The 18,555-nt window shown below is 35.0% G+C and overlaps 1 protein-coding gene across 1 annotated transcript in view; it reads right to left on the bottom strand.

Moving 5' to 3' along the window:
- The window catches only part of CBLB (Cbl proto-oncogene B), a 211,127-nt gene that overhangs the window by 23,717 nt on the left and 168,855 nt on the right, over nucleotides 1-18,555 (bottom strand). Inside the window, exons 14-17 of the mRNA XM_060150650.1 lie at nucleotides 10,555-10,701; nucleotides 7,207-7,304; nucleotides 6,960-7,091; nucleotides 4,233-4,373 (exon numbers count right to left, since the gene is read on the bottom strand). Coding sequence (XP_060006633.1) covers nucleotides 4,233-4,373; nucleotides 6,960-7,091; nucleotides 7,207-7,304; nucleotides 10,555-10,701 — 518 coding nt within the window. The remainder of the gene's footprint in view (nucleotides 1-4,232; nucleotides 4,374-6,959; nucleotides 7,092-7,206; nucleotides 7,305-10,554; nucleotides 10,702-18,555) is intronic.

Here is an 18,555-nt window from a genome sequence, read left to right as displayed (position 1 = left end):
ATCAAGTGGTTATCTCTGGGAAGAAGCATTATGGAATTTTCTTAATTCTTTTTTTTCCCCCACTATCTAAAACACTTCCAATTTTTTACTCAAGCATAGGAAAAGAGGCAAATAAAATTGAACAGTTAAAACAATGGCATATTTCCTCTGGGGCTGTCCAAAAGCCATCTGAAAGATTTATCAATTGTTCTGAAAATTTTAAAAGAATATCAATGCTAGATCTAATTGATAGAAGAGGATTTGAAGACCTATTTAGGTGAGACAAAGCTCCTCACTCTTTAACTCACATTCATAACACCCCCATATGTAGTGATCTGGTCACTGATCAAGTCCTCAAGTGTTAGAGAACTCACTACCCCTCTGAGATATAAGAAGTATTAATAATCCAGGAAGCTTCTTAACAGGAATGAAATTTCCACTCCTAATTCTTCTCACTGGTCAGTCTTTGTCTCAGGAGACATGGAAGAAATCTAATCATTCTTTTACAAATACTGTGGTTGAAAGCAACTCTAATACATACTCAAGATCTTCTTTTCTGCCGGTTAAACATCCTCAGTTCCTTTAATCTACCATAGTTTACATGGTGTGATTTTACTTCCCTTTCCCATCCTGGCTGCAGTCCTCCAGATATAGCCTAGCCCTGGGTTTCTCCAACTTGAGCATGCATCAGAATCACCCCCAAAGGCTTATGAAAACACAGATTGCTGGGTCCTACTCCCAGAGTTTCTGATTTAGTTAAGTCTTGGGTAGGTCTAAAGAATTGGCATTTTTAACCAATTTCTAGGTAGTGTTAATGCTGCTGGTCTCAAGACCACAATTTGAGAACCACGGCTCTACCCATCAATCCTTCAACACCTGAACACAGTAGTCTCCACACTGGCTGCGCCTGGGGGAGGACCTTGCCTCACTCGATCTCTGATTTGAACTCTGTGAGTGCAACCCTCAGAGGGCATGAGAGTCCCTGGTAACTACGTCATGAGTGTGCTTCATAAAGGTCACAGTCAACCAAACCCCTAGAAACCCTTTCCAATAACTGCTACTAATGATGCAAGTTTTCTTTGTATTTTACTTATGCAACTGCATTTCTGGATCCCGTGGAAAACCTTCCTTCATCTCTAATAAAGTCAATCTGGCTAGCTTTTAGAGTTGAATTGTGACTTTAAGATTGGATAAGGACTTCAAAAAAGATTCCAGGTTAGAAATACAGTGAGAAAAAGGTTCAGTAAGGGCTGCCAAATACGTTGTGTATTTTGTGCACTGCACAAAGACATGCAGTAATGGGACTGAGCAGACTTAAATACAGCCTTGGCTTTGTTCCTGGAGCACTTTACAGTAAAGTGTAAAGCTTTTTTTGAGAACTCTTCAGGTTTTGTTAAGATATGACTGGCCTGTCCAGAGTAGATGGCTCATGTACAGCAGTGGGCATTACTATTTTGCCAAAAGAAATCTTGCATGAAGGCCTAAAATAGAAAACAGATAAAAGCAGCATCAGAGCTGTGCCCCTGCTTCGCTTCCCCCGCTTGATCATACAGGAGTCCTAAGGCTCCTTTGCAGAAACACAGGACCCTGTAGTTTGAAAACCACTACTATAGAGCAGCCACTGGGCTATAAGGCTGGGAAGGTGGACCTGACTCAGGTGTGCAGGGCACTGAATGCTGGAATAAAGAGGTAGGTTTGAGTAGGTATTTAATACAACATCATGGGGATATCCAGCCTTTGTCTTTAATTAGGGATAATGACTTCCTCAAGGAAACCAAATCTTCATAATGCCAGAAAAGGCTTATCATTACACTGGACTAAAATTCTACAGATTAAACTATAGTGAAAATAATAGCAGTAAAGTGCTCATATAGTCCATTTAAATTTAGCAATCACCATTGTTTACCTTGTATGGTTCTACAGCTATTAAGTTAAACTTTTGTTTAGCATTTATAGAGTATTCTTTCATGAAGTTCAGTTCAGCATGAAGAACTGCTTTTGTAAATCTTCTATTACACTTCTTTAGGCAGCGTAATGTGTTGAATACTTTGCAAAATGATACAGTCAGGTGCTTATTTAAAGCTGAAAGAAACTTTCATGTTCTACGATATCATTATGTTAAGAAGAATTAAAATATTTCTTTTGAAAAAGATGTGGTCTATACATGTGGCTTAAAATTGAATAAAAACAGTTGACTCATTGGATCTCATAAAGGATCTGACAACAGACTAGAAATTTGTCCAGTTAATTATATGAGACTGGAAAGGGGGGAAAAGTTGCCATTTGTTTCTCAGAAGTATTTATTATCGAGGGATATCAACATTACTTGAATGGAATTAGAATACTTCCATGCATAAAAGGAGTTCAAGAGAGAGCCAACAGGTTCAAATGACCCTACTCTGGTCCCATGTTAGCCTCACACCACAGGTTAAGGATAACTGCTACTGAGCCTACCTGGCAGCCAAGCAAAGCTAAATATGAAATAAAACAGTTTACACAACTTTCATTCTAATAAAAGGGGGCCTTTTTATTTTGAAGTGACTTTTTTAGTAATCTTGAGAAAAAACTTTTTGAAGATGTTTACAAAAGCAATATGAACAATGAAATGATAAAGAACTGAAATATTTTACAATTAATTCATTTGATAAAAACAGGTTAAAGTGTGTGTTTGTGTAAAAAAGTGTAAGAATTAAGTCAAGCCTGGAAAGCTTGACTTAATTTTAAAAGAAGGCACTACATTTAACTTTCATTTAATGGGGCTTAAATTACATATATAAAAGGTGACAGGTACCTTATAGGAATCTGGCTAGAAATTATCCAGAAGTTTGCCTTGGGCAAGGTTAAGTTTACTAAGATTTAGAGAGATTAATTTTTTAAAAAAATTTTATTGGAGTATAGTTGCTTTACAATGTTGTGTTAGTTTCTGCTGTATATATTCATTTTTAAATGTTAATTAAAGTCCATGTATAAAACAAAGATTTGAATAAGTATAAGTGAAAAAGAGAGCAAAATGTTAGCGTGTATATGTAGCTGTATGAATAAGAGCCTAACAATTATCCATGCTTTCTGCTTGGATTAGAAGGGTTATGAACGTTGCTCTTTGATTGGTAGCATTCAGTGAATTAATCTGATCCATGAGGGCAGGGAGGCATCTCACAGAGTGGGTGACACAGAGGACAATTCAATATTTACTGACGAAAAATTATTCCTTGAAGATAAACTACTTTTAGAAACTGAAGCTATATTTTCCAAGTTATATGTCTATAATTTTGTGGGTCATATCTACAAACTGCCTCAAACTTCTGAATTATCAAACCAAATGGAAAAACAATGAGAAAAATGTTAAAGGTGAATGATAATGGTTAAGATTCCTAAGTTTTCAAAGAAGCATGTAGGTGGCCAAAGGACAAAGTGAGCACTCTTAGAAGGCTTTCATGATTTATCTCATACACAAATGTAAAGCGGTTGTTTAAAAAAGAAAATCTTTACCCTATGTTTAACCAAACCAAGTCGAGGAGGCAGACATTTCAGAGTACAGATCACAGTATCACCAGTAGGACTGACGGGAACAATTAATATCAGCAGATTCAACATAACTGAATTTAGTTTTTCCTGATAATTCTGACTAGTGGAGTGGATGGTTTATTAAGTCTTTTTATTTCCACTCCTCACTTGAGTTCTTTTTTAAAAACTATTAATTTTTCCTTGAAGACCAATAATTTTAGTAGATACACTGAGGCATTAAAAATCAAAACAGTAACAAAACAATAAAATGCAGATATTTCAGAAAAACATATCTATTAATGTTACAACAATATAATTTACCAAGATATTACATTTTTGAATAAAATTATGACCCTAAAGCATATTTAGTAAAAATTTTTAAACACATTATTTGAAAAAAATATTGCACTCAGAATTAGGAGAAAGTCTAAATTTGTCCCCATCACTTTTAGCCCAAACACAGAGCACTTCTGGTTCTCACCTTTTGTAACATACAGGTGTTATTTGATAATCTCTTCAGCGCCATTTCTGAATTCTACGATTCCTTGTTGCTTTTGCCATTTTTGTAATCCTTTTGCCATTAAACCAAACAATTGACAGACAACCCTATCCAACTGCTGTTTTCCCCACCCAGGGATTTTTCAGCTTGGGAGCTAGAAACCAATGAATCACTAATGCTTATTTGACAGTATCATCTTAGAAATATTTTTGCTTTCAGTGAAAAGGTTTGCTTGGTTTTTCCCTCCTACCTGAAGGAAGGAGGAAAAGGTCCTGTCCTGAGGATGGTCGGCTACTGGAGCCAGGAGGTTTTGAATGTTCGATGAGACTATGCCTTGCGGGAGGTGGGGGAGGTGGGAGGGACGGGGGGAGGGCATCAAAAGCATCTTCACCTGCATTGAAAGAAAGGTCAGTTATCAACAGCAGAACTTCGTTAATCAAAACACAGTATCAGGCAAAAATAATGATTTTCTTTTGCTGCTTATAAACAACTTCACCTCCAGTGTTTACCCAGCAGTTCACTGACTTTGTTAATGGGAGCTGATTATTTTCTAGGAGGTGTTTGGAGAGAAACACAGACACACAAACACACGTGTGTGCATACAAACTTTTTCGATCTCTCAGCCCTTTCTATTAAAAAGCAGTATTTCAGGTTATGAAACAGCTTATTATTCACTTGTAACCTTTATAATATTAAGACATTGGAGGTCTGAACTAAATATATTACAGATCACATCATCAAAACAGAATTTTTGTGTAACAATAAGAGTTCACAGCCTCTAATTAGAAAATCACACTATGCACAAAAGTTTAATGTCACTGAATAGTTTAGATTCTCTTTTAAAAGTTTGCTCCACGGCATTTTAATTCATTTAAACTAATGCTCCATATATTTCATTGTCAAAATATACAGAAAATGCACCTGCAGTAGAGGAATATGATCTTTTTCTACTTACCAGATATCTCTAGGGAGAAACAGTTAAATATATCAATAGAACTACCTCTTGTGGTGGTCGCAAAGCTAGTTATTTATATTTGCATAGTTCCCAACTTTAGTAGCTGTAGAATACTGCAGTATGCTTTTATGTCTACTTGTGTTTCCCCTGCCACGTCTTACTATCCTATTCATATTTTCCCTCACCTTGATTCTTTAAAAAATAAAATTGCAGTATATGTATTTTTGTAAGCACTCACAAATACTTTGTGAATGAAACAGGGTATAAATACCTACATCTTCTAGTAATAAAAATTCTCATGGATTTAAATACATTGACTTAAATATAAAGGTATATTTAAATATAAACGGTTTCACCACTTATCCAGCTTGCCTTGCAAAAAGTATTCAAAATTTTTTCTCTAATGATCATCAATATTTTTCTAATGTAAAATATATGAAGGTATAGGAGAGAGAAAGAAAGAGCTTTGTTATCATTCCAACCTTCAGCTATTTCCTACATTATCTCATTTATTCAAATCCTTTATCAGCCCCTAAATGTCAGGCACCATGCTAGGCACATGGGTAATGTGAAGATCAAAATCATAAGTCCTCGACCCCAAGGAGCTTGGATTCCACAATGAGACCTAAGAAAAGTTCACAGAAGACTCACAGGTGAATAGGTCCCAGAGGGAGAGAGAGATGCATTGTAAGAGGGAAGAGGAATGCAGAAAGTGGCATTCAGCAAGGTATTACCAAGAACAGGAAGGCCTGGGATATCAGGGCCTCAAAAACATTTGTTCATCAAATACAGGGATGGGGTCTACTAGGCAGAGTGAATAGCATAAATAAAATATGAGATGTACATGAAGAGCCAAAGGAAGGATGAGTTAAAAAGGTTGGAACATTTATCTGCATTGTCCAACATGGTAGTAACTATCCACATATAGCTATTTAGTTTAAATTTAAATTAACTAAAATTCAGTTCTACAGTCACACATATAGGTCTTTTATGTCACCACATAAAGTTCTATTGGACAGTGCTGATCTAGTCATAAAGACTTGGGTAATAGGTCAAAAACAGCATACAGGAAGAAGTGGAAGAGAAAAAGACTATAGGTAAAGAAGGAAGTTGGGAGGTGCTTGTAATCCACGTAGGTGAGAGTAAAGCACTGAACTGAATGTCTTGCACCTGCAAGACATTCAACTGTATAACTGGAAACACCAGTTTATGGGAAAAAAAAAATGGAGAGGTTCATTTCTAGTAGCCTAATGATTCAGATAAACTTATAAATGAACCTTCATTATACATTATTTTATGCTATGGTGACTCATTATTGTGAAGCCTTAACTTGTGAAGGTTTCTTAATTGTCCTCCTCTAAAAATAGGGTGAGAAGCTTCCTACCTAGAATTAATGAAATAAACAGACACCTGCACCGGCCAATTTTAACATAAATACACACCTGTGTGTACCTTCACACATGTACACATACACACACATTAAGTGTACTTCATGGTAAAATTTGAAACAAAGAAACAGATTCTTTGGATGTGTTCTAGTTGCAGTGATTATAAGACAGAATTTATTTTCAGCTCTCTACAATAAAATATATAATTTCCCATAATGTAATTAGCTAAGTGGAAGTGGGTCATTTTATATTGAAAGAAAAAGGAAGTACGCATTCATTAAGAATTACACTTAAAGAAAACCTCAGATGAATACTCCAAATCTACTAGAACACAAGCACCTGGGGGAATGAACAATGCCCTCATAAGGTTTTGTAGACTGCGTTTAGTACATGAAGAGACAACTTGATAAATCCCTAACTGATGCCAGCTATTTACACCACTGCTTCAGTCATCTAAATGGAATAATGGTCACATGAACCGAGAGCCACTATCACCTGGAGATTCCATTCGAATTCAGACAGATTCATAACCTAGTGAGTCTACATTGCACTGAACTAAGAATTCTGATAATTCAGATATTAATTGGAAGAGGTGGCAGGGAGGCTTGCTTGAAATTGTTTTAAAGGTTTCGACCTAATGGAGGGATGAGAAGATCATAATCAGAGGGCGTCCTGTTGAGTGAAGAACCATGCTTTGGATTGTCCCGAGTTGGAGGCCTGGCAGGTGGTAATGGCACTGGATCAGAGGCTGAATCAAAAACATCTCCTAGAGGATAACACAAAATCTTAATGTATTTTCAGTACAACAATGGCATGGAATTTTGCCTTTAAATTCTGACCATTAAGACATAGACTACAAAGAGAATATGTCTTATACATACCCTTTAAATATATGCCTAACTCAGGGATGTTTGATTTCTTCATCTCTGAAGACGTACCGTGTGTTCCATTCAATATGCAGTGACCGTTATCACAAGACCTAAAGCAGAAATCAAAGGACAAAAATCATAAGGATAATTACTTTCCATTTAAAAGTCATTTGGGGGTGGGGAGATGATGGGAACTAGCAACGCTGCTCATGTAATAAAGTTAGGATATAAATATAATTAATTTCCTTTTCTAGAGAAAGTAAAGTAATATTATCTAGATACTTGAATACTTTTACAAAGCAGAAGTAAATATTCCATGGAAGACAAAGGTTTTTTTCTTTTTTTAAGTGAAACTAAGAATCACAAGGGCCACAAAATTGCTGATACCCTAAACACACCTGTGGAATTAACATATCATTTTGGAAGATTTCAATATTACCTTATCAAGGTTTTGAAGAAGAAAATGTAATATGCAGGCAAAAAATATGTAAAAGTCCCAATGACGTCATTATTGGTTAATGGTACTTAACAGTATATTTTTATTTCTGTAAGTTAAGCTTTCCTTATTATAAACTAGAGCCTGTCAAGGAAGGAGAATTATTAAATATTCAGAAAGTCCATTAAAATTCAGATAGGCATATTCAAAGACCTCGAGTCAGGAGTATAATTTCACCACTGCCATGAACAAAACTGGCACTTCTGACAACTGTAGAGAAATGACTTTAGCAAAGGCCTTGGGTACACAACAAACATTTTAATCTGGGTGTCCGTAAAAGGATAATACTAAAAAAAGTGTTTTTTTTTTTTTTTTTTTTTTGCGGTACGCGGGCCTCTCAGTGTTGTGGCCTCTCCCGTTGCGGAGCACAGGCTCCGGACGCGCAGGCTCAGCGGCCATGGCTCACGGGCCCAGCCGCTCCGCGGCATGTGGGATCTTCCCGGACCGGGGCTCGAACCCGTGTCCCCTGCATCGGCAGGCGGACTCTCAACCACTGCGCCACCAGGGAAGCCCTAAAAAAAGTGTTTTTATTGTTGGTATTAATGCTTTCGAATCATACTATGAATGTAATGCACAAATCCGGGGCACAGGAAGAGAAGGCACGGAGCGTATTTTGTCTTCAGAATATAGCTGTGTAGCAACTGACTATCTGCTCACCAAGTTACTGTGCTCACAAAGAGCTATAGAAGGCAGAGTTTATATTTTACTTTCCCCTGATTTACTCTGAATTCTTGGGGCAAAGTAAAAGTACATACATAATGGAGGAGATACTGGACATTTGAATAGTTATTGCAAAGTGCTTCATCTGAAATTCATTTCCATTCTCTCTGGTGCCCACATCTCTTTAAGGGGCCAGAGATGGTTCATTTAAAAATAGTTATCATGTATTGAATTTTCATAGTAATGATGGATTTTTACTGAAATGGAATTATTCATCTATGAATAATATGGTTTATGAATCTATGAATAATATGGTTTGACTTTTTCCATATACTGACAATTTAGTTCTCCTGATGTTCCAAAGAGAGGAAAAACATAGAAGGAAAGGATGTGTCTAAGTTTAAAGAGTGCTTTGTAGAGGACCTAAGAAGATACTTCATCCATTGACTTTCAAGAACAAATTAGACAGAAAATTCACTCCAATTAAGATTAGGGATTATCAACATTTATTACTTCTCTGTAACTGTAGAAAGATGGTAATGGTGGTCATAAATCAAATTTATTTTCAGGATTTGGGAGGCCTGCCACCAAAAATCTCATCCAGTATGATGTGACAATTAAAATTTAAAGTATTAAAATTATACCACTCGCTTATCCAGTGGTGAAAAAAAATGAGATCCCAAGGAGACCAAAAAAGCTCATCTTATTTCAGTTTTTTAAAATTACTACACATTTGTAAGAGCCAAGGGAACTGAAAATTGTAAGAATTTATACTTGATGTAAAGCAATCTTTTTTCTCTAATAACAATAGTAGGCATTTGGTTCTTCTAACATAACAAATTATTATCTCTCAGTTATTTCTCTGTCTTCTCAATGTTACCAACAAATGTCCTAAAGACCAGCAATCAGCAAAGAAAGGTTTGGTTCTTGCTTTGAAATATGAAGCCCTGGACAGCAAAGTGTTAATAACCATGGTTAATAATTCTGCATACTGTTGATAATTCTAATCTTGTAACTCACTAAGGCAGATCTCTGGTTTAAATGGAGTTTTGCTTCTCTTTTCCAAGTACTGCAATACAATACTTGAAGAAAGGCATTAAAACATTTTTTAGACTTTTCATCTGAAAAGAAAGGAACACTCCACTCATAAAATGCTTTCTGTTGATTGACTTGACCTCAAAAGGAAATGGCACACTAGGTAAAGATGACATAGATGACTGAAGTGTTAAATAGCTCTCCTATTCCTCAGTCAGTAAAGAGATACTGAAAGGCAAGAAGGCTGGGCCACCAGCAGTAGCTGAGCCCTCTTCTGTATGTGCCAAGCAGAGCTCCAGGGATGTAATTAGACAAAGAAAACTGGAGCTCAGAAAATAAGTCTGAAACTGAGATTTGACTTACTGAGTACTTCATATATGTCAATTAGATTTAAAAAAACAAAAATAATATTAAATTATGATTTACTAATTCAATTATATAAACACAGAATTGTCCTTCTACTTAAAGACAAACTAATGTTTCAATACACAACACCCATTTTCAATAACTCCTATACCTCCATGGGGCTGCCACTTCAAAGACCAAGGATGTCTCCATAACAGTGAGAATAAACAACTGACAAGAAAAACAGAACACAATTCCTCACATTCTTGTTTGATCCAAGGAAAAGTAAAATAGTACCTGATAAAAATAGCTAAGGGAAATAATTTTTTTCAATTCTGCGAGATCTGAAAATCAATATAGATTATACCAGTCCTTACTTCATGAAGAACAATTCTAAGGAAGGTTGGTATAATACCTTATTTTCTAAGCACTAATTTTTCTTCATGAGATATGTGCTTAGAACTGATAAAATGCATTGAAAATAGCTTACTGAAAATTCATGAATTAATCACCACTATATGTAACCTACAGCAAAGTTTTACTACAGTACAATTTGTTTTTTGGGGAGAGGGGCAACAAATTATTCCATTAGACTTACCAGTCAACTAATTTAGTCAAAGGACTTCCTAGTTAATAGAAATCTACATCTTTTCATTTTCTCTGAAAGGCCATGGAGAAATATAGTATTATAGGTAGAGGAGGCTTTGAGCAAGAAATCAAGGGTTTTTATTAAACAGATGTGATTCAGTTGTTTAAAAACAAATGCCATCAATGATAATGCTTACTGCAGACGTGAGGTGATGATAAATGGCCCATATTCTTACCTAGGAGGAGGTTTTACATTATGACAATGAGATGGTTGTGAATTCAGGGAAACAGGATGGGATGAAGGAATCTTGTATTCATCGTCATCTTCCTCTACTGGGTCTCTTGTTTTCTCTGAAAGGGAATTTGCTAATGGACCAGTACACCTACCAGAGGGAAAAAAAAAAATCCAGTCTAGTTTTAGCATAATAATTCAGGACAGGCAAGTCTGATGTGACATATTCAAATCAAAGAAACTACTTTGTCACTTGTGTTCATTTTTCAATTACAGGGTAACATCAGAAGGGCTGTTCTTATACTAAATACAAATTAAAAGGACTTTTAAAACTCTTGATGAAATAAGAGTTTTCATACTTATAATTTTAAAATGGCACAATAAGAGAAGCTAGTAACCTGTCAAATAAAATAAAAAGGTCCTGGAGTTGTAAGTGAATGCATAAAATCATTTACACCAAAGCTATTAAAATATTAACATTTTGTTCCTATTTAACTTAAATTGGTAAATTAAGATGATACATATGCAAGGTTATTTTACATATTAATGAAGTATTTATAGAAAGTTCAACTGTCTCTTATGAATATAACTTATAGTTGAAAAAATCCAGTTAAGTGAAACAATTCTTTCTCCTGTGAAGTTACAATTCAGATAGTTGTTGTTGGGACAAAAATTAACAAAGATCTAAAAATGACTGGAACAATCAGAAGTAGATAATAAGAGAACTTTATAAGTCTTTAAGGTAGAGGCCATTATTTTTATGGCTTAAATTCCCTGGCTAAGTAAAAAAGAATGCAAATATGTAAAACAATTACCTAATATCAAAAGAAATTCCCAAGCATTTTACTCATCCATTGAGTAAACAGACAAAGCCAATTAATAACAAAACGACAAAAACGTACTTTTTTTTAACAGTTGTTGCTAATGGAGTTTATCCTAAGCTGATGCCACTGAGAAACACCAAAGTAGAAACACACAAACCTACCCTGACCAACTTTAGGACAACCAACCTGTTTGCAGGACACTGGAGGTACATATGGATCCAAACATTTTTTTAAATCATGAACCTCAAGACAAATCTGTTTCGTTAAATTTTTTTTTTTTTTTTTTAATATTTGTGACTGCAATTTTGAAGCACCTTCTGTAGAGGGAGCAAGAGGCCTTTGGTATATGAACCATCAAGACTGAAAAAACTTTTTCATTTTTATTTCTCCTAACTAGTTCGAACGAAAAGAACTTTAAGGGCTTTTCTCTGTGCCCACTGCAAGAAGACATTTTGAAAAACCTAAAGGTTTTCAAATTTCAACTATATATCTGAGTCTCTAGGAAGTTCAGAGATGAAAGAAAAAATCTCTCCTAAGATTTTTCAAGTGTGTTTTTATCTGTCTTTGAAGACTTTTTTCAATACCGATTTTTGAATTCTTGTTTGTTTGAGCGACCTTGGAATTCAAATGACAGTTTATGGTGAAATGAAAGCACAATGATACAGTGACAGGAAGTCCACTGTCACCACCCAGAGCACAAGCTAATAACCTTATTAATAACTTAAGGGTTACACCTACCACGGTGTAACCTTGGAAGATGTACATCCCAAATGAAGGCCAGTGAGTACACGGACTGCAAAATGGTGATTTGATGGGAATTACAGCAGGGATTTCAAACATTACCTTTTCATAAATTCTTATAAACATGGATATAAATTTAGCTAACTCAAGGGCCAGAGTGGGTTCTGTTAGCAAAAGAAATGAGAAAAATACACATCCTTTCTATGTCCTACTATATTGTCATGTACAAGGAATTCTTTTTCCTTTGCAATTTAAGCATATACTGTATAAAAGAAAAAGACTTACTGACCAAATATTCAACAACCACATCAATGTCAGGAATGTTCTATCTGCCTGTTGCAGCTTAGTTCCAAAGATTTAAGAGTTTTCAAAGAAGCACTGCACTATGACACAAGAATGGGTGATTTGTGAAACCACATTTGTTCTGGCTGATTCTATATTTTATCTTCAATGATAAAGAATTTAATCAGGGTAGCTTCCCCCTACTCTTTAGCTTTGCTGCAAATCAACAGATGGAGTATCCTGAAGAAAATGAAAAGCAAAGCTTATCTAATATTTTATGGAATTATAGGGGCTTACTGCTAAAACTTACTAGTCGCAGGTAATTAGCTTAAATGGATTTTAGTGAATTATACTAGAAGTGAAGAAGGGCTTCGAGTGGCATTTGTTGCGTATCTAAATCTGAAAAAAAATGCCTAGATACCTTATCACCATTTTAATACAGTTCTAAAGAGTCATATTTTATCTTATTATATTTTAAAGCAAACTTTTTATATTAGCATAATATTCTAGTTAAAAATAAGCCAATTTATAAGAATATCATTCCAGTGCACTTTATTCAATATTATATAAATTTTTATACAAAATTGATCTTATTCAATTCTGAAGGGAAAAATAAAAGCAATTTCTATCATGTAAAAAAGGGAATGTAAACTATGAACTTTGGGTGGTTATGTATAAATGTAGGTTCATCATTTTTAACAAATGTACCACTATGGTGGAGGATGGTGAAAATGAGGAAAGCTAGGCATGTGTGGGAGCCAGGGGTATATGGGAAATATCTGTACCTTCTCCTCAATATTGCTATGAATCTAAAATGGCTCTAAAAAAAAATCTTAATAAAAAAATAATAAATAAGGAAGGTACAAATAGATGAAGAATTTGTATATAAAATACCAAAAGGGAAAAACTCAATTTATGTAAATAATTACATTGTTTGTAATTACATGCGGGATTTTTTTTTTTCCCTTCACAAACTCATTCAAAAAGTAGGTTCAGTTTTACTTGCAACTAGATAAGTGGTAAAAATAAAGAATTTTCATTAGCAATCATGTATGTTTACTTTTGGTAGTGGAGAAAATATCTCACGGGACATAGGAAAATGTTCAGTCATTGATTTAGCTCATGGGAAATTTTTAGGATACCAGAGGAATAAAATAGATCAATTTTATTTGCCTGGTTCCACATTAAAACTGCCAAGTAAACCATCCCACCATTTACACCAGTACTTCATTCCCTTTATATTATCATCAGACATTCACAGAGTGTTCTACACTGCGGCTGTCATTCCTGAATTAATACACTGGTAATGCACAAGGACACATAGTCTTAAAGATACACAGCCATCCTCCCCACAGCCTTCGCCTCTTGTTAAATTCAATGTGTGTTATTTAAACTTTAATGAGGAATACATCCACTATCTGCACGTGCACACTTGAAACAAACCAAGAATATATTTTCTAATGCTCTTAATTAGTGATTTTTGCATTTTGAAGATGAAGGCTCACAGATACAATCCTCTACAGCCTTCTACATTCCTGGTGTGAGAGGCATATGATCAGAGGGGTGACCTTCTGCATATCCCACTGGTTTTTCCTACATAACATACCTCAAACATTACCCTTACCAAGTACTTTTCTTTCCTTCATTTGAGCAATTCCTGATACCTTGATTAGTTCAACTTTTCCAGAAATAAAGCAAAGTAGAAATATCCATCTTTACTGTCTATAGATGAACCTCCTGTGACATCCCACAAAACAGTAATTTTCTTTGAACTTTCATCTTTTATATGTATTTGGTAAGTGTTCATACATTGACAGTGTGTTTTCTATATATTCATCTATGTCTTTCTTCTATTTCTGTCTAATTGCAAAATGCTTAAGGGCAGACCCTGAGTCAACCAAGGCTTGGCATGGTGTGTGTCCCACGAAGCACTCACAGCTTTTAGACAAAAAGAACAAGAGGCTATTAGAGAAATACATGACCAAACTGATACGGGAAAGAAAATCATTTTTAGGATACTTTCATAATGTAGAAAAATATTTAAAATATATTATGTTGCTTGCCTTCTACATGTAAAATCTTATTTAATAATCTCTGAAAGCAAGGCTTTGAAAAATATCTTTTATTAAAACCGAATCTTCAGAGCCTGCCATATACATTAGTCCATATTTCTTGTACTAACTATCCTAACAGGCAAAACACCCAACTTCGAGAAATCATAGCCCAGAGAAGTGGTAACACAAAATCTAGCTGTATTTGAAATGAGGATTGCCCGTGTGCCACCTGTAAGCCATTTCCCCAGCATCTCAAGAGTGGGTTTTATAAATATACATACTAATTTTGAGGATTCTTTCATGACATCCAGAAGAATCAGTGTGGTATATTATTAGGCTGAATATAAGCTTTAATTTTAAGTTTTCACTTATAGTTTAAGTATAGTTTATACTTTAAGTATAGTTTTCACTGACTTGTTTTTAAGCTGGAGAAATAAATTTGAGGTTAATTTTTAAGTTAACTTATTCAAGGGCAATATTCATTTCTAACACTTTTAGGGGACTGCTTTAGAAATCAAAAAGATAGATGTTGAGGAAACTCCTTTTTTTTTTTGAGAATCTAATTTCCCAATACATGTTGAACATTAAAGACTTCACGGTGATATTAAATGTGGCAGTACTTATAATCGCCAATAACTGGACACAACACAAATGTCCCTTAGTAGAGGGATGGATAAACAAACCATAGTGTGTTTTACAATGGAATACATACTCTGAGCAATAAAAAAGGAACAAACTATTGATACTCTTGACAACCTGGATGAATCTCAAATTCATTGTGCTAATAGAAAGAACCCAAACTCAAAAGGCTCTATACTATATGATTCTATTTATATGACCTTTGGGAAAAAGCAAAATTATATAACACAAATCAGATTGAAAATTTCCAAGGGTTTAGGGTAAAGTTGACACAGGCCTGGGGGGTGTTTTTGGAGTAAAGGAACTGTTTTCTATCTTGACAGTGGTAGTGAATACATGACTGTGCGTTTACCAAAACTCATAAAACTGTACATTAATAAAGCAGGGTGAATTTTACTGTATGAAAATTATGCTTTAATTTAACAACTGGAAAATTTTCATTTTAAGGTTGAAAATTCATTTTAACTCATTTAAGATACTGCAGATTAGCACCTTTCACAAACAAATATGCTTAATATCCCTAGTGGCCTTCAAATAACTTATCTAATTCTATTTGAGCCTACAGAGAAATGTGGACAGAAACAAGGAATGCTTGAATATGGTGGAATATGTCAAGATGCTCTCACTTAATGTGAAAATAGAATCTCATTCTAACCCTATGCATTTTCTATGAACAGATCAATATGTTCATGGAGAAGTGGAGAATATATAGCAAATTATGCCTCTATGGGACAAAAAAGAGACAGTATAAGGAATATAATTTAGATTGCATATCTAAATAGAATCCAATGGCTCACAATTCTGTGTAAGGCTACCTAATTATTTGTGATCATAAATCAGTTGTATGGTAAATTACAAGTAACAGATTTGTCAGACTAGTGGGATTAGTGTTAATATCAGTATTCATCTTAGATTTTAGTCAGAGAAAATGAAAGATTAGTGGAATTAGTTGCATTCCCACACCCAGATTATAGCCATCCGCCAAATGCCATTTTCCCACAAATGATGAGAGAGGGATTCTATCTGAATTTAGAAATTATAATACTAAAATAAAAAGGAGAAAAATAATACCCATAGTATTTATTTTGTACCCTTTCCACACACTATTTCTCTTTCTGTTGAGACTAGTTTAAAATGATATGCTTGCAGCCCTCAATTCTTGTCATCAGTGTGTCAACAAGCAGGTTCTAGGGATTTACCACAAGACATTAGAAAACCTACGTTAGGATGGTCAAGCTGCTTCACGGGAGATGTGAACAAAATTTATAAATCAGTAAGAATATGCAGAAAAAATAAAGTCTGAGTTTCAAATACTGAGTCATATCAATAGGTCAAAACCAAATGCACAAACATTTCTACATGATACACAATGAGAGAAGAATGCCATAGTGATCATAATGAATAAATTGAAAAGATGGACCCATCCCACACTATCCCATACACATCATGTCAATTGTAACTTACAAAGGACTGCCATCTTCAATATTAGTTCACCTTTCTATCTACCCAAGGTAAAACAAGTAAAACTAGTGCAACATCTTGACAAATCTTGAAAATATTTTAAGGTATTTGAATGAAAGCTGGTTCAAAAATTAACAAAAGAGCATCACTGTTCATTCACTAGGGTTAAGAAAAGAGTAGCTCTTAATTACAGCTTGATCTTCCATTTAAAGTTCTCTACCATATTTTCTTTAAATCAATGAAATTAATTTCTTATCATTGAACATAAACAGGATTAATGTAAAACTGAAGTGTGTATTGTCTATACAAACCCTCAGGTGAACAATAACAGAACATGTTACCCTGCTCTTTTGCCATTAAGCATAAACAATGAAGCCCGGTATGCACAGTATGTAAGATGAAAATTTTCCATCAAGCTTCTTTCTCTTAAGTTTTTAAAAATTACAATGTGATGTTTGCTTTAATACTCCTGTGGCATACTGCTTTTATCTCTTCTTTCTGTTTTTCACTCCCCAGTCAAAAACAAAGCAAAACAAAACAAAACTTCCCTTCTCCCATGAATTTGACCACCATTTCAGTCAAACTGGTCTCGTTTTGTCTTTTGCACTTTTCTATCTACAGACCATTTTGGCCACTATTTATTTAAAAACAACCACTCTCACATACACGCGGGCACAGATGCTGATGCTGTTTGGTGGTGTGGACCTCTTAGATCACTCACTGGAAGGTGGCAGTAGTTGAGGGTGCATTCACAAATCCACATTTCTAGTTTGTTTTAGATTATGATAATAATAGATAACGTTTATTATAATTTTTACCACACAGAAATGTTCTAAATACGTTTTCTACAATATGAACATTTCAGGGGTAAATGATATAGTTTTTTAAGGTGATATTTTCATATATAAGTTCCTATATTAGAAAAAAACTTCTAGGATTACATTTATATGTCTAAGAGTATAACAAATCTAATTAAATTTGGGCACTGGTCATGTAGAAATCATTTTATCAGCTTTAGATAGTACCTACTAAAGTATTTACTTGAATATAATATAAAGGTGAAAGCTTAGATGGTATGTCCGACTGTCCCCTCAACATCACTATTCGGATGTGTGTGTAATCGGCACCGAAACTCAACAGATCCTTAAGTCTTAATTTTACCACCCCTGCCCCCTTCCCACCCCTGCCCTTCTCCAATTTCCCTCCCTCTGGTAAATGGCACCAACCCATTCACCCAGTTTCGTTAAGCAAAAACCTATATAAAAATCAATCATCCCTATTTATTGTACCTCACAGACATCTGATTTATTAACAGGTACTGTTGGATCAAAATACAACCCAAAGTGGACTGTGTAACTCCATCACCATCACCCCAAAGCCCTGACCATCTCTTACTGGTTCACCACATCAGACGACTACACTCTCCATTGGTCTCACTTCAGCTGTCCTAAAGACAATTCATGTAGCAGCCAGTGACCCTCTTTAAAAACACAAACCAGCATCATGTCATCATGTTGATCAAAACCTTCGATGGCTCCTAAAACTAACCAAACCAAAGTTCTTATCATGGCCTTAAAGGCAATATATGATTTAGCTCCTATATACCTTATTCAACCCCAGCCCTACTGTCCCTCTTGCTGTTCTCCAGATAAGCCAAAGGGATTCACTTGCCTCACTGTCTAGCTTTTATGCTCTTCACCTAGGCAGTCTCATGGCTTGCTCCCTTCTTTCAGGTTTCTGTTCAATATTACCTTTCCTAATGACCTCATCTGAAGTATAAACCTCCCTATCACTGAGTATCCCTTTCCCTGCCTTACTTTTCCTTCTAGCACTTACCACTACCTGACAATATACTATGGTTATTTGTTTACTTGCTGTTCTCCTTAACTAGAGCACAAATTCTAATGAGGATGGGATTTTATCTTGTTCACTCTGACTCTCCAGTCAGTACGCAACTGAATGAAAACAGGATAGTTAGGCAAAACCTGGATACTCTATTCACTG

Source organism: Lagenorhynchus albirostris, chromosome 5, assembly GCF_949774975.1.
Source record: "Lagenorhynchus albirostris chromosome 5, mLagAlb1.1, whole genome shotgun sequence".
NCBI lineage: Eukaryota > Metazoa > Chordata > Mammalia > Artiodactyla > Delphinidae > Lagenorhynchus > Lagenorhynchus albirostris.
This window is presented reverse-complemented; position numbering and strand designations above follow the sequence as displayed.